This window comes from Phyllopteryx taeniolatus, chromosome 3 (genome assembly GCF_024500385.1).
Source record: "Phyllopteryx taeniolatus isolate TA_2022b chromosome 3, UOR_Ptae_1.2, whole genome shotgun sequence".
Lineage (NCBI taxonomy): Eukaryota > Metazoa > Chordata > Actinopteri > Syngnathiformes > Syngnathidae > Phyllopteryx > Phyllopteryx taeniolatus.
This window is the reverse complement of record NC_084504.1, coordinates 783,530-799,864: the sequence shown is the minus strand read 5'-3', so window position 1 is coordinate 799,864 and position 16,335 is coordinate 783,530. Positions and strand designations below refer to the sequence as shown.

The 16,335-nt window shown below is 43.3% G+C and overlaps 1 protein-coding gene across 4 annotated transcripts in view; it reads right to left on the bottom strand.

Annotated features, from left to right (window-relative positions):
- nr6a1a (nuclear receptor subfamily 6, group A, member 1a) overlaps nt 1-16,335 on the bottom strand; it is a 198,859-nt gene that overhangs the window by 10,006 nt on the left and 172,518 nt on the right. For all 4 annotated transcript variants that reach the window (XM_061766345.1, XM_061766346.1, XM_061766347.1 and 1 more), the window contains 4 exons: nt 16,021-16,251; nt 12,106-12,161; nt 11,093-11,253; nt 2,948-3,178 (listed from right to left, as the gene is read on the bottom strand). In XM_061766345.1, the coding sequence (XP_061622329.1) occupies nt 2,948-3,178; nt 11,093-11,253; nt 12,106-12,161; nt 16,021-16,251 (679 nt within the window). The remainder of the gene's footprint in view (nt 1-2,947; nt 3,179-11,092; nt 11,254-12,105; nt 12,162-16,020; nt 16,252-16,335) is intronic.

The window sequence follows — 16,335 nt, the reverse complement described above, 5'->3', positions numbered from 1 at the left end:
GCATCTGTGGAGCTCAGCCACAGTGATCTTTGGGTTCTTCTGTACCTCTCTCACCAAGGCTCTTCTCCCCTGATTGCTCAGTTTGGCCGGACGGCCAGCTCTAGGAAGGGTTCTGATCGTCCCAAACGTCTTCCATCTAAGGATTATGGAGGCCACTGTGGTCTTAGGAACCTTAAGTGCAGCAGAATTTTTTTGTAACCTTGGCCAGTTCTGTGCCTTGCCACAATTCGGTCTCTGAGCTCTTCAGGCAGTTCCTTTGACCTCATGGTTCTCATTTGCTCTGACATGCACTGTGAGCTGTAAGATCTTATATAGACAGTTGTGTGGCTTTCCTAATCAAGTCCAATCAGTATAATCAAACATCTGGACTCCAGTGTATGTGTAGAACCATCTCAAGGATGATCAGAAGAAATGGACGACACCCGAGTTAAATATGAGTGTCACAGCAAAGGGTCTGAATACTTATGGGTGTGTGATATTTCAGTTTTTCTTTTTTAATAAAGCTGGAAAAATTTCAACAATTCTGTTTTTTCTGTCAATATGGGGTGCTGTATGTACATTAATGAGGAAAAAAATGAACTTAAATGATTTGAGAAAATGGCTGCAATATAACAAAGAGTGAAAAATTTAAGGGGGTCTGAATACTTTCCGTACACACTGTAGTTTTATAACACTGTATAGATCTGGATTTGGGGTGTGGTTATCAATTGTCTTGGGTAATGAGGGTTTGTACCACACGGTGGCTACTGCATCGTGTCCAGACTGCTAGACCTTGTCATTACTATTGAACAGGTGCCATTGTTTGCTCACCAGGGGACTTTTTTTTTTAACCATTTAGTTGGCAGAATATACACTGCTTGTATGTGATACTTTTATTTCCCAAATTCACAACATGAGAACACCTAGCGCAACTCCAAATACAGTGGTGAGGTGAGATACGAGTCACATAACTTAAATGATCACTTAAATGGTTTGTTTAGTCCAGTTTTAATGCCGAATGTCCTTCCTGAAGCAACACACCCATTTTTATCCATGCTGTTCATCAAAAAAAGAGTTTGTTTGTTTCCACTCTCAGGTTTTTGTCAAACTAAACTTAGAGAATAAAGAGGAAAAAAATCAAAGAGTCAATTGAATGTTGTGTATTTAAAACAACAACATAGCCTCTGCGAGCATACAATAGAAAATACATAGTCACACAGGCTAACAATTACCATTTATGTGGTGGTGTTGTTACCCTTAACGCAACGAATATCCGAATAGAAATGGTGCAGCAGGTTAAACATGCAGACAATGTAACAATACTCACAGGCATTTAATCTTTATCCTGCGCAAAGAACAAATACAATTACTGCTGTACTGAGAAGCTGAGAGAGGAGCTGTTCTCCAGTACAGTACATCTGTATATGTCTTATACTGCCCCCTGTTGGCCAAGACGTGCACACTCGAATGAGCAGCACAATACAGTATGCACTGCAGGAGAAAGTGGGACAAAATCAAAAAAAGGTTTAATTACATTTAATTATGATTAATGATTTTATAAAGTACATTACAGGGTGCTATTTTTCTCTTCAAAACTAAGTAATCCCTGGCTATATCGTGTTTCACTTATTGAGGAATCAGTGCACTTCAGATATTTTTATATTGAACAATGTCGTGCTTACTTACCTGCCATCTCTGGTAAAGTTCGCATTATATTGGGTATTTGACACAAATGTGGCAGCAATGTTTCCCATAAGGCCAAATGGCCTTTTACTTTGCAGAAAAATAAACCTTACTGAGTAATTTGCACTGACACATTTGGTTAGTCAGTTCAGTAAACATTACCAGAATGCCACTGTTCAACTCACAAGCCACTGTTAGAGTTTCATAAAATAAATTCACAAATACCAACCAAGCCCAATGTAAAGCTAATGCACACACTCAACAATATGAACAGGAACAAATGCAAGAAAAGCTTAACTTGATTTTCTCCAACTACAGTACTGTAGTGAAAAGACCACTGCAAACATATGTGGGAAGCAGCAGGATCTGCCAGCCCTACTTCCCATGATGCTTTGCGCTGGGACGGTCACTGTGGAGTAGAGTGCCTAATGCGTAAGGAAGGAAATCTTCCTTTTACACCAGTGGTCCCAAACCTCCGTTCCACGTTCCAGTACTAGGCCGTGCCTTTTTTTTTGTCGACCATGAGACAGGGCACCACCCACCCCATCGATGTTTAGTGTCCAACCAGGACACTATGTCCCCCCTCCAGCTTCTGACTCACTCGCAACCGCCACTGTATTTGAAACCAGGTCCTCAGAAATGTGAGGGAGATGTGCTAACCAGTCGCCCACCGTGCTGAATCTATTATACTTGTAAATGTATATAATTAGTACAATAAACATTTGGTCAGTTCACAGATTTTGTCGATTGCGGGTGTTCTCTGGAGCATAACCGCACGATTGCTGTACACATTACAAAATATATATATTTTTTTACTTGAACGAATTAATGGCATTTCTAGTCATCTCGATGAGGCAAGATGAATTGAGATTTGAGCCACCAGTGTTGAGGAAAAGAGATGGTCTACCCTTCACAGACTTTCCACAAGATGTGTGAATTTGTGGGAATAATTTACCCATGTATCCAATAGAAGATTTCTGAGGTCACACATAGGCCTGACATTTCTTTGTATATTTGTATACAGGCATGTCGGAACCTTCCCCAAACTGTTTCAGTGAAGTTAGGTGCAGAAAATTGATTAAAACTAAGGCAAATAAATAATTTCAGGGCTAACTACGAAGCCTAGTCATGAACCTGTTCCATATAAAGTGCCCTCTGAAAAGTAGCAAACGTTGACTGAGTCAATACTGATTCCTATAATGGAATAAAAACAGAACGTATGTACAGAATATAATGTGATCAATAAGGAACTATTTCAAGGAGGGGTGCATATGGGTGGACTCACCCATCTTCTATGAGCATTGGGGTGGCCAGGGGGTTCAGGTCTTCTGCCGCCACCAACTGCAGCACTAACGGATGGGACTGTGGGTAAAGGTTGCGGGGCTGCGGGGCTAGCAGGCCAGATTGGGCAGCATAACTGAAGAGGTGCGGTAGCAGCTGGTAGTGTGTTGACATGGAGGTGTTGATGTACTGATCTCTGAGGGCTGCTGTATAGCCATTCATCTCTATGGAGCGACTGTAAAAGGTAAAGTTTCAGTTAATGAAATTAATGAATGAATATTCTACTATACTGAGAAGTCTGTCTTCACCACAAAAAAATATGAAATTCTCAAACTTACATTAATGCTTCATAGTACTGTATTTATTTTTAACCTCATTCTAGAGCAGACATGGAAATCTCCCGGACCACGGGCTGGTAATTTCATCCGGCTCCCTGGATCAATTTCTAGTCAGCATTATATTGGCCTGCACAACGGCATCAGCCAAATGTACACGTAATTCCATGAGCAGCGTCTTATTTGTATGAACTATAGAGTACTCAATGTTGGGGGTGTGGAGATACGACAATCAACCTATCAGGTGTAACCGATAACACTTTTCTGCATGCCATCGACCCCCCACCATGGATTGATCCCCACGGCCACAGTGTCTTGTATTGGGAGACAAGAAAACTGACAGCTGAGTTTAAAGCCCAGGCCGCCAGCTCGGCAGCCAGCACCCTCTTTAAGGATTGGAGTGCGAGGTTTCTTAACGTACAACCCCAATTCCAATGAAGTTGGGACGTTGTGTTAAACATAAATAAAAACAGAATACAGTGATTTGCAAATCATGTTCAACCTATATTTAATTGAATACACTACAAAGACAAGACATTTAATGTTCAAACTGATAAACTTTATTATTTTTTAGCAAATAATCATTAACTTGGAATTTTATGGCTGCAACACGTTCCAAAAAAGCTGGGACAGGTGGCAATAAAGACTGCGAAAGTTGAGGAATGCTCATCAAACACCTGTTTGGAACATCCCACAGGTGAACAAGCTAATTGGGAACAGGTGGGTGCCATGATTGGGTATAAAAGGAGCTTCCCTGAATTGCTGTCAATTGTCATTCACAAGAAAAGTTGGGGCGAGGTTCACCTCTTTGTGAACAAGTGCGTGAGAAAATAGTCAAACACATGACCTTCGATCCCTCAGGTGGCACTGCATCAAAAACCGACATCAATGTGTAAAGGATATCAGACCACATGGGCTCAGGAACACTTCAGAAAACCAATGTCAGTAAATACAGTTCGGCGCTACATCCGTAAGAGCAACTTGAAACTCTACTATGCAAAGCAAAAGCCATTTATCAACAACACCCAGAAACACCGCCGGCTTCTCTGGGCCCCAGCTCATCTAAGATGGACTGATGCAAAGTGGTAAAGTGTTCTGTGGTCCAACAAGTCCACATTTAAAAATTTTTTGGGAAATTGTGGACTTCGTGTCCTCTGGGTCAAAGAGGAAAAGAACCATCTGCACTGTTATGAACGCAAAGTTCAAAAGCCAGCATCTGTGATGGTATGGGGCTGTGTTAGTGCCAATAGCATGGGTAACTTACACATCTGTGAAGGCACCATTAATGCTGAAAGGTACATATAGGTTTTGGAGAAACATATGCTGCCATCCAAGCAACGTCTTTTTCATGGACGCCCCTGCTTATTTCAGCGAGACAATGCCAAACCACATTCTGCACGTGCTACAACACCGTGGCTTCGTAGTAAAAAAGTGCAGGTACTAGACTGGCCTGCCTGCAGTCCAGACCTGTCTCCCATTGAAAATGTGTGGCGCATTATGAAGCGTAAAATACGACAATGGCGACCCCGGACTGTCGAACAGCTGAAGCTGTACATCAAGCAAGAATGGGAAAGAATTCCACCTACAAAGCTTCAACAATTAGTGTTCTCAGGTCCCAAACGTTTATTGAATGTTGTTAAAAGAAAAGGTGATGTAACACAGTGGTAAACATGACCCTGTTCCAGCTTGTTTGGAACGTGTTGCAGCCATAATATTCCAAGTTAATGATTATTTGCTAAAAACAATAAAGTTTATCAGTTTGAACATTCAATATCTTGTCTTTGTAGTGTATTAAATATAGGTTGAACATGATTTGTAAATCATTGTATTCTGTTTTATGTTTAACACAACTGCAGAGCTTAGCTTGCTCTCGTTACATTGGTACCAGTTTCAAAGGAGACATATGGCCATATGGTCTGGTCGTGCATTTTAGGTACTACTAACTGTTACTGCAAATTTTAGAAGCTCTGTTTGTTGTCGATTGAAAGAAGATGCATTGTTGAAGAAATCATGGTTATGTCAGCGTAAATCTGACTGCAAAAAGTGGAAGTGAACGTGACTGGTGAACGACGACGCCGAAAAGTACGCTGACGGACCTCTTATTTGATCAGAGGCAATGATGTTGCCAGGAATACTTTTCAGATTTTTATAGGGTGACTTTTTATTAACGTTACCTACGTTATGTTGGTGTTTATTCGAAGTTTTGACAATGATGAAAATGCTCTATGTGTTTGTTACAGCGCAAATCTGACTGCAAAAAGTGTTTTCGCCGTTGAAAATCACACTTTTACAGGATTCGGACAGTAGAAAACTACATGGTCATCATTCAATATTATTATATTCAATATCATTTTCTGTGAAGTTTGTAGTTAATCTGACGATGCGCTTGCTGTCTTTGTGACCCGGAAAATGAGATGGCTGGAGAGCACTCAGCCATTGTTTGTTGTTTAAAGGTATCTAACTTAGTTAGCTCAGCGGAACTACTTAGAAAAACTCAAAATCTCTAGATGATCGCAATTTTTGCAAGTGCTGGCCATCATATACTAAATAACTTATTGACTATTTATGGTGTTGTAGGCAAAGTATTTTGGTGAAAATATCAATAATTGTCTCAAGGAGCAGCCGCCACCGACATCCCCATAAGCTTGTTCCGTCGCAGTTTGCTAATCTTCCAGGGCACCACATGTAATCAACAGTACAAATAATAGATTAGTACATTACATAGCACATTAATACAGTAGTTACATATGATTCATTGATACAGTAGTTATTCAAAATGCATGCGACAGGGTCGAACATGTTAACAATATTAACACAAAAGACACCAATTAATAATTTGATAAGATATGAAATCAAATTTTGTTAAAACAAAAAATAGATTTTAATCCGCAAACCAAATAGCAGGCAATTCGCAACCCAGGGGCCACATCCGGCCCGCCACATCATTTTATGTGGCCGGCGAAAGCAAATCATTTGCCTCAAATTCCATGATTCTTGATAAAATCTGTACCAAAATTTCACATTGTAATATGTAATAAATAAGAACGTTAAGATATTGCAATTTTTTTTTAATTTTGTTACCAAACCCCTTTTTACAGTAACTTAAACATTAATTGAACAAACTATTATTCTTGACTTCTGATTGAAAATGAGTTATCCATCATTTTGTTATGTATATATAATGCAATGATCAGGCAATGAAACATTTTTATGGTTTCACGGTCATAACAGCCCTCTGAGGAAAACCGTACCAACAATTGCCTTATTGCTGCTTTTTGTCTTATTGATGTTTTACTTGCAATTTAACCCATACTTTGTAAGGTGACCTTGGGTGACATGAAAAGTGCCTCTAAATAAAATGAATTATTATTATTATTATTATTATCCATCCATCCATTTTCTGTACCCCACACCCTCACAAGGGTCGCAGGCGTGCTGGAGCCCATCCCAACTATCTTTGGGTACACCCTGAACTGGTCACCAGCCAATCGCAGGGCACATAGAAACAAACAACCATTTGCACTCACATTCACACATACGGGCAATTTAGAGTCTTCAGTCAACCTACCACGCATGTATTTGAGATGTGGGAGGAAACCGCAGTACCCGGAGAAAACCCACGCAGGCACGTGGAGAACATTGTGAGGCAGATGTGCCAACTAGTCGGCCACCGTGCCGCCTTGACTATATATATATTTTTTTAGTTTTATGAATATATTTTTAAACATAACTGCTCATGTTTACATGTTTAAAGTGCCTTTCAGAGCATCTTATTAAGAAACTGAGTATGAGCATAATGCATGTACAAAAATATATACCTAGTCCCTGAGCTCTTCTTTTTTTAGGAAAGTACAACATAAATGTTTTTTTTTTTTTTTTACTAAATGAAGGCTACAAACCAAAGCAACTGTAACTGTTAACAGTCTGAATTATTATGCTATAAACATTTTACTACATGTCCGCGACCCACCAAAAATGTCTCCGTGACCCACCAGTTGAGAATCACTGTTGAGAAAGAAGGGTGATTGAACACAAATATTTATACGGGTACTGTAGTTGCTGTTCAAAAATTGTTGGTGACTCGAATTGGCATTCAAGTCCACGGAAAAAAAAGAAAGCCGAATCAGAATTTTTGGATTTGAATCACAATGAATCAAAGAATAACCACTTACCAGTACTTATTATACCGGTATTTGGACAAGAGCTGCAAATGATGCCACGGCACATATACTTTCAAAAATACTTATATTTACATACACACATCTACATGTCTCTCTCTCTCTCGCTCTATAAATATTATATATATCTTTATAAGAGATAGATATAGATCGTGGTAAACAGTAAGCCTTTTTAAACTAAAATGAAAACTTTTCCAGAGGGAGAAGCGGCAGCCAAAACGCGGCAGCCAAAACACACCAGTGTAATCACTTTCCGATCAATATGTCATGAACTGCTCTGCAGTATCTGTATTGGAGCCTGGAGAGTGCTTTGCGCCCTCTCTCTCTCTCTCTCTCTGTCTCTTTCTCTCTCCCCTCCCCTCTCTGTTTCAGCTCCTTCCTCAAGCCGCGCACCTGTCTCCAATCAACCATCGTCCCCTCCTACATTTAAGCCTGCCTGTTCCCAGAAATCCTCGCCAAAGTATTGCAGCTTCTTCTAGCGGTACCACGGCCCACCCGCCTCAAGTAAGCGATGCTATAGCTCGTTCCCTTTTTTGACTCCTGTGTCATTCCTCATTCTCAGTGTTCCCCTGTGTTCCTGATCCACGTCATTCCTGCCACCAAGCCAGCCACCTGTTCTCTCCACTGCCTGCCACCTGTGGACGCCACCGCCTGCCATCGCATCCAGCACCACACCCATTACCTTTCCTCAATAAACTGTTCATCATATTCTATCTGCCTCCGCCTGCTCTTGGGTCCAGCTCCTCTCCATACGTGACAGAATACTTTGGCCATTATGGACCCAGCGACCCCAGAGGCGCTTAAGAACGCATTCACCCTCAGGACGCCCACATAGGATGTCAGGACAAGACATCGCAAGAAATCACCGAAACGCTACACTCCCTTTCGCAACAGGTCTCTCTCCTTTCTCAACAGATGCAATCCGTTCAACCCCTCGTAAGTACCCATTTCGAATCCGCAGTCTCTGATCCTCCCCACAACCCTCACAAAGAACCTCATGTACCTCCACCCGAACCCTAGTCCGGGGACTTAGGCGCTTGTAGCTAATTCTTTCTGGACTGCACTCTTGTTTTCAACCTTCAACCATACAGTTATCCCACCGAACGTTCCAAAGTAGCATATGTCACTAACCTCCTCCGCGGCAAAGAAGCAAAATGGTCCACTTCCTTATGGCACAACTCCTCCCCAGTACTCCATTCATTCGATTCCTTTTCCGCCAAACTCCTTAAAGTATTCGATAACCCCGTTCAGGGCAAAGAAGCCACCCATCGTCTCCTCACGCTCACTCAGGGTGTTTATAGCGGAATACTCCATTGAGTTCCGGATATTTGCGGGTGAGATGACGCGGCAATCAGGGGGATTTTTTTCAAACGGCCTCTAAGAACAATTCAAGGATGAACTCGCAGTCCGGGATGAGCCCTCCTCTCTCGAGGATCTCATTGCCCTTTCCATCCATCTGGATAACAGACTGCAAGAGAGAGCTCGTGAGAGGGTGCTTACGCTCGTGCAAAAAACACTGCCACTCCGAGCAAAACGGCGTCAGCTTCTCACCTGCCTCCCGCATTTCCGTCACTCCCTGTAGCAACCGAAAAGCCCATGCAAATTGGAAAGACCCGTTTAGATCCACAGGACCGTCAGCGTCGTGTCATCCAGCGGCTGTGTATCTACTGTGGTCAATCCGGTCATTTCACATCGCCGTGGACTTCATTCCCGGCCTGCCCCTCTCAGAATGTAACACCGTTATTCTCACTATAATCAATCACTTTTCCAAATGTGTCCACTATGTGCCCCTCTCCAAACGTCCGTCCGCCCTGGAAAATGCTAACCTCCTTCTTTTACACGTGTTTAAACTCCATGGTATACCCAACAATATCTCCGATCAAGGTCCCCAGTTTTCTTCTCAGGTCTGGAAGGAATTCTGCAAGGCGGTAGGCGCAGCAGCCAGTTTATCCTTGGGTTATCATCCGCAGACCAACGGCCAGACGGAGCGTGCTAACCAATCCCTGGAATCGGCTCTCCGCTGTGTGGCCGCACGCAACCCCTCCTCATGGAGTTCCTTCCTCCCATGGATCGAATACACTCACAACTCCCTCACCAGCTCCCCTACCAGTATGTCCCCGTTCATGGCGTGCTACGGTTTCCAACCCCCACTATTCCAAGTACAGGAGCAGGCGGTGGCGGCTCCAACCGTACAGGATCACCTCCAGCGAGTCCAGACAGTGTGGAAGGACGTCCGGGCGGCGTTGACTCGGTCCGCGGCATGCAACAAGCTCCCCGGCGCCCGAATGCAAGGTCTGTCAATCCGTCTGGCTCTCTTCCCACGACCTCCCACTTCAAACAGTCACGTAAACTCACTCCGCATTTCATTGGTCCTTTCCCCATTACCAAGATTATCAATCCCACTTCTGTGCAATTAAAACTTCCACAGTCCTTGAAAATTCACCCTACATTCCATTTCTCGTTCATTAAGCCTGTCTCCACCTGCACCTTGAGCCCTCCGGCCGAACCCCCTCCGCCCCCCCGGATTATTGGCGACCATCCGGTCATCACGGTGTCGCGCATCCTCGATGTGAGGCCTAGGGTGAGGGGGTTCCAGTACCTGGTCGACTGGGAAGGGTACGGGCTGGAGGAGCGTTCTTGGATTTCCTGGAAACTCATCCTCGATCACTCCCTTTTGAACGACTTCTATGCGGCTCACCCGGGGAAGCCTGGCAGGACGTCGGGAGGCGTCCGTTGAGAGGGTGTACTGTCATGAACTGCTCTGCAGTACCTGTATTGGAGCCTGGAGGGTGCTTTGCGCCCTCTCTTTCTCTCCTCTCTCTTTCCTCCCCTCTCTGTTTCAGCTCCTTCCTTCACCTGTCTCCAATTAACCCTCATCACCACCTACATTTAAGCCTGCCAGTTCACAGAAATCCTCGCCAAAGTATTGCAGCTTCTTCTAGCGGTACCATGGCCCACCTGCCTCAAGTAAGCGACACTATACCTCGTACCCTTTCCCGTTCCCTCGTTCCCTGCTCTTGGGTCCAGCTCCTCTCCATACGTGACACAATATATAGTTTTCAAATATTGAAATTGGATTTTTTTTATTTGTTGGACAATGACATTTATTTCGGAATAGTTCAAGGAGAAACAATGCAAGTCTGATTCAGAAGTCATTCGTTACTGTCAACACGAATAGCGAATCTGGATTTAGAGGGCGTGTCCAAGCCATACTGCATACTCCACATTGGCATTTGGTTATTCTGGTTGATTTGATCTTAGATTGTATTTGATAAGCCAAAGACAACTATTTCTCTGATTAGCTGTCAGATGCAAAGCTGAGAAGATAAAACTGTTTATAAAAAATGAGACAAATAAATATTGCCACGCAAGCTAGATGTTATTTGTCCCCGTTGAGTAAAGATAGACAATGCACACAACATTTTTTACAAGAGCTGATAGTGCTGCAAGTTCTTTGTTTGATGTCATCACCATATCTGAAGAGCCGCAAACGAAGGCATTCTTCATGCAATGAATACTTTAATTCAAGTCTTGTAGAGATGAATGAGGCATTAGACTGTCAGGGCCGGCTCATTATCTCAGTGACGGACAGAGTGGTGGCGATGTGCAATCGAGTGGATGAGACAAGCAACTCACTTGGATGACAGCGTGGAGGCGGGCGACGGCTGGTTGCCCTCCGAAGCGCCGTTGCTGGGAGAGCTGTGGTCGCTGTCACCGTTGTTGCCCCATGTATGCTCTGGGGCGTCCTCCTTGAATTCCTGGCCTGACATGATGCGCTCAATCTCTTCTTCTGTGATCTAAAACACATACAGTATAATGACACTTGTGGGCCTGGGGAAAATTTACAGCATGTCCTTTTAAACAAAAGCACCGAGTAGCTCAGGTCTGTTAATTAGCTTGCACTTCCTAGACAGTGCTTTTCACTCAAATGTTCAGTAGCAAGGACGCTGTCACACAATGAAAGGGACCTCGAGAGAAAGAAACAAACTAGTGTGTGTGCGTGTCTGTGAGGTGTATCACAGAGGTGGATACACAATTACAACTACACATTCATGCTGAGAGAAAACTGAAAAAAGCTATATTTAAGAAATTAAAATGCATAAAAGTTTCTTTTATTTCTGGACAGGGTCAATTTAGTTTAATTTCTGCCCATATACTGAAACATTCATTCTTTATCAATGGAATAAATGATTCTGCTTTACAATGCATGCCAACATGGCAGTTTTGTTTTTTTTCCATTTTATCAAATGAATTGAGCTGGAATGTATTGAGGACATCTCCACTTCTCGCCTCAATTGTGTGTCAGTGCTACTTAGCCTCATGTCTCACATTTTCTTTCCCGACTATTTTCACGCTTGCCAAAGTAAAATTTTTTGTAAAAAAAAGCCACACTGAATAGAGAACACTGTACTAATATACTGATGACACAACAAGGTCAAGGTTTACTATCATTACATACTTCCCGAGCATCCTCCCACCAACTCTATTGGAGCTCCAGCTCTCCACTATTAGTGTATTTTATAGTCGTCATTATGTAAGTATTGGAATCCTGGCTTGAACTTGAATATTTGTTTGCAGTAGGAGGAAGATCAGTGAATATTCCAGAGACAAAACCTTTAGTAGTTATTGGCAAGTGTCAAGTTATTTACCTGAACTGGCCCAATGCTTTTATTCCTTCCTCCTGGCATGCCATCCTCTCTGATTGCTGCGGGTTAAAAAGAAAGAAGTACATTGTTCATAGTTAATTTCCATATCATAGTCATTGGTACCATAGAGATTATAAATACTTTAGCTCTATCTAGTGGCTGAAACAAAACTGTGTAAGAATCCAAAAGTTTACTTTCCTGTGAGAGTTCTCCCAGTTCTAACTATAGACTTTCCTGTTTTGGTTGGCAGGCCAACAGGGGTTTTCTTTCAGCTTTGAAAAGATAATTTCTTGGAAGATGTTTATCTTTAAAACGGAAGTCGATAAAATTAGTTTCCTGAGTCAAGACGTGTGTTGTAATCAAAATACATAGGAAATCCAAGATCTGGCAAACAGGCTCGACCAGTCAGTAGTAAGTGCGATTTAAAATGTATCCACAAGGGAGCAGTAATTAACCGACACAACTCTGTGACATTCTAAAAAGTCAGTTAATTTAACATCCACACGTGTCTTGAATTCTGACTCTTCCAGGCATCTTGGAGTATATGCAGTTAAGCCAAAAATTATTCGTTATTATTCTAATAATAATAATACTTTCCTGTATATAGCACATTTTGGGGGACACAAGGATGCTAAACAATATTTTATGGGGTTATCAAGATAAATGTCAATCAATTATTCAAACTTATTGATTTATAAAGCACTTTCATTGCAGTATAACACCACTTAAAGTGCTTTACGTAGTTAAAATCAAACCCCTCCTGCCACTCGTCCAGACACACACACGCGCACATATGCACAAGCAGGTTAAAAATAGTAATGTAGTGGCAATTTAGTGTATGTACGTATATGTACTGTATGTAAGTATGTACGTAATTATTTATTTAGCTTTGTTTTACTCTATTCTCCAAAGCCAGGTCTGCATTGGATATGTTAATCTGTTCTCAACTGCCGTACACATACGTCTGTATGTACGTGTATGTATATGTTTGCATGTATGTATAATAATGATAAGAATAATAATAATAGGCGGCACGACTGGTTAGCACATCTGGCTCACAGTTCTGGGGACCAGGGTTCACAGGCCCCGCCTGTGTGGAGTTTGCATGTTCTCCCTGTGCCTGTGTGGGTTTTCTCCAGGTACTCCGGTTTCCTCCCACATCCTAAAAACATGCGTGGTATTTTGATTGAAGACTCTAAATTGCCCATAGGTGTGAATGTGAGTGCGAACAGTTGTTTGTTACTATGTGCCCTGCGATTGGCTGGCGACCAGTTCAGGGTGTACACCACCTCTCGCCCGGAGATAGCTGGGATAGGCTCCAGCACTCCCGTGACCCTAGTGAGGCATAAGATGTTCAGAAAATGGATGGATAATAATAATTAATTTTATTTAGAGGCACTTTTCATGTCACCCAACGTCACCTTATAAAGTATGGGTTAAAATGCAAGTAAAACATCAATAAGACAAAAAGCAGCAATAAGGCAAGAATAAAACAATAGGAACAGTAAAACACTAGAGCAGTAAAACAGTAAAACAAACAGGTGTAGTGCCGATACGGTTAGAGTGAGTATGCGAGTTTAAACATGAGTTTTGATTTGGGTTTTAAATGTTGTGAGGGTGTCTGTGTGTATTATGTGTGGGAAGAGTGCATTCCAAAGTCTGGGTGCTGAGTTGCTGAAGGCTCGGCACCCATAGTACAGAGGCAAAAGGTGGGGTGGTGAGGAGACCAGCAGAGGTTGAGCGGTTGGTGCGGGAGGGAGTGTATGTCTGCCGGAAGTGGCATAGGTAGGTCCTTCATTGCAGAAGGACGGAAGCCGCAGGAGTCATTAAAGGTAAGTGCCTTTATACACGGGTTTAGTCAGCTCATTGTTGTATTGATTGCATCGCTAATGCCTCTAAGACGTTTGAAAAAGAGTTTAGGAAGATTATGTAACAAGTGTTTGCTTTTATGAAGTTAAAGGCTTTTTGCACGGTTGGTGGCGTCGTATGAGCATGGTGTACTTTGATGGCCACTACTGACATCCGGCGTTGTGTTCGTACTGTTTGTATAAATGTCATATTAAATTTGGGGTGCTGTTGTGTTGAATTGAGTGTGCACCAGTATAAAATAGCATATAAGGTATAATACCAATTTACACAAAGCAGTGTTTGGAAACTCAAGCAAAAGGTCGTCTTTTTTTATAATTTCTTCAAAAGTTTGGAGGTGAGAGGATTCTACCCGACAACGACGACATAACATTTGAGTACATACTGCTACTTTATAGTATACTGCATTCCTTTGTCCACACCGGCTATGCAGCAAATTTGGTCTCCAGTTCTGTCGAAGACGTCACACCAAGACATGGCAGCGTATCGATTTTGGTGATGTAAAAGGGGCATTTCCCAGGGCAATTATTTACAGATTGCTCTAAAACACATTGATCCATCCATCCTTCCATCCATCTTCTTCTGCTTATCGGAGGTCGGGTCACAGGAGCAGTAGCTTTAGCAGGGAAGCCCAAACTTCGCTCTCCCTAGCCACTTCCTCCAGCTCTTCCGGGGGGATCCCAAAGCGTTCCCAGGCCAGCCAAGAGACGTAGTCTCTCCATCGTGCCCTGGGTCATCCCCGGGGTCTCCTCCCTATGGGACGTCCCCGGAACACCTTATTAGGGAGGGGTCAAGGAGGCATCCTAATCAGATGCCACCTCATCTGGTTCCTCTCAATGTGGAGGAGCAGCGGCTCGACTCTGAGACCCTCCCGGATGAGCCAGCTTCTCACCCTATCTCTAAGGGAGAGCCCGGACACGCTGCGGAGGAAACTCATTTTGGCTGCTTGTATCCGAGATCTTGTATCTTTCAGTCATGACCCACAGCTCGTGACCATAGGTGAGGGTAGGAACGTAGATTTAGCGGTAAATCGAGAGCTTCGCCTTTCGACTTAGTGCCTTCTTCACCACAACGGACCGATACAAATTCCGCATCACTGCAGACGCTGCAGCGATCCGCCTGTCGAGCTCCCGTTCCATTCTTCCCTCACTCGTGAACAAGACCCCAAGATACTTGAACTACTGGGGGCATCATCTCATCTCTGCTGTGCCTAGAAATTCTGTCCATAAAAGTTACGAACAGAATCTGTGACAAAAGCAGCCTTGGCAGAGTCCAACCCTCACCAGAAACGGGTCCGACTTACTGCCAGCAATGCAGACCAAACTCTGACACTGTTCGTACAGGAAGCGAACAGCCCGTATCAGGTGGTTTGGTACCCCATACTCCCAAAGCACCCCCCACAGGACTCCCCGAGGGACACGGTCGAACACCTTCTCCAAGTCCACAAAACACATGTAGAATGGTTGGGCAAACTCCCATGCACCCTCGAGGACCCTGCCGAGGGTTTAGAGCTGGTCCACTGTTCCACGGCCAGGACAAAAACCACACTGCTTCTCCTGAATCTGAGATTCAACTTCCCGATGGGCCCTCCTCTCCAGCACCCCTGAATAGACCTTACCAGGGAGGCTGAGGAGTGTGATCCCCCTGTAGTTGTAACACACCCTCCTTAAAAAGGGGGATCACCACTATAGTCTGCCAATCCAGAGGCACTGTCCCAGACAGATTGATATTACTGAAAATTACTGTCAGTTTCATTTTCTTGAGCAAAAAAAAAACCAAAAACAAATACATTGTTAGTGAAATATAGACCATGTAGATGCTATAGGTCCTTTAAGAAAAGGCAGTGTTTGAGGAGTCCCCCCCCCCCCCCCCCTCCATGTTCAAGACATCAGCATCACACGTTACAAAATATACCAACTCAACAAAGAAAATATCATCTCTTTAATGCTGAATTAGGCCAGGGTGCAAATAATTTGGGACTGTATTTGACTGTATTTAGGCAATTGATGTTGAGCCTGGAATGCTGCCATTCATTGGCAGTACAGAGTTTACCTTTGCGGTTCATCCCCATTTGTAGACACTTGAGTAGGCGGCAATACTGGCAGCGGTTGCGTTGCTTGCGTGACATCTCGCAGTTCTTGTCCCTGCTGCATCGATAGACACGCTTGTTGCAAATGCTGCGCTTAAAGAAACCCTTGCAGCCCTCACAGGAGATGATGCCATAGTGCAGGCCTGTGGCTCGATCTCCACAGATAAGGCAAGTACGTTGCTCAGCTGGATCATCTGCAGAAGTTCAATGAAAATACAGAAAGAAAATAATCAGTCTTTACAAGGAGGATTTTGTTGACCTAAATCTTTGCAGTGGAA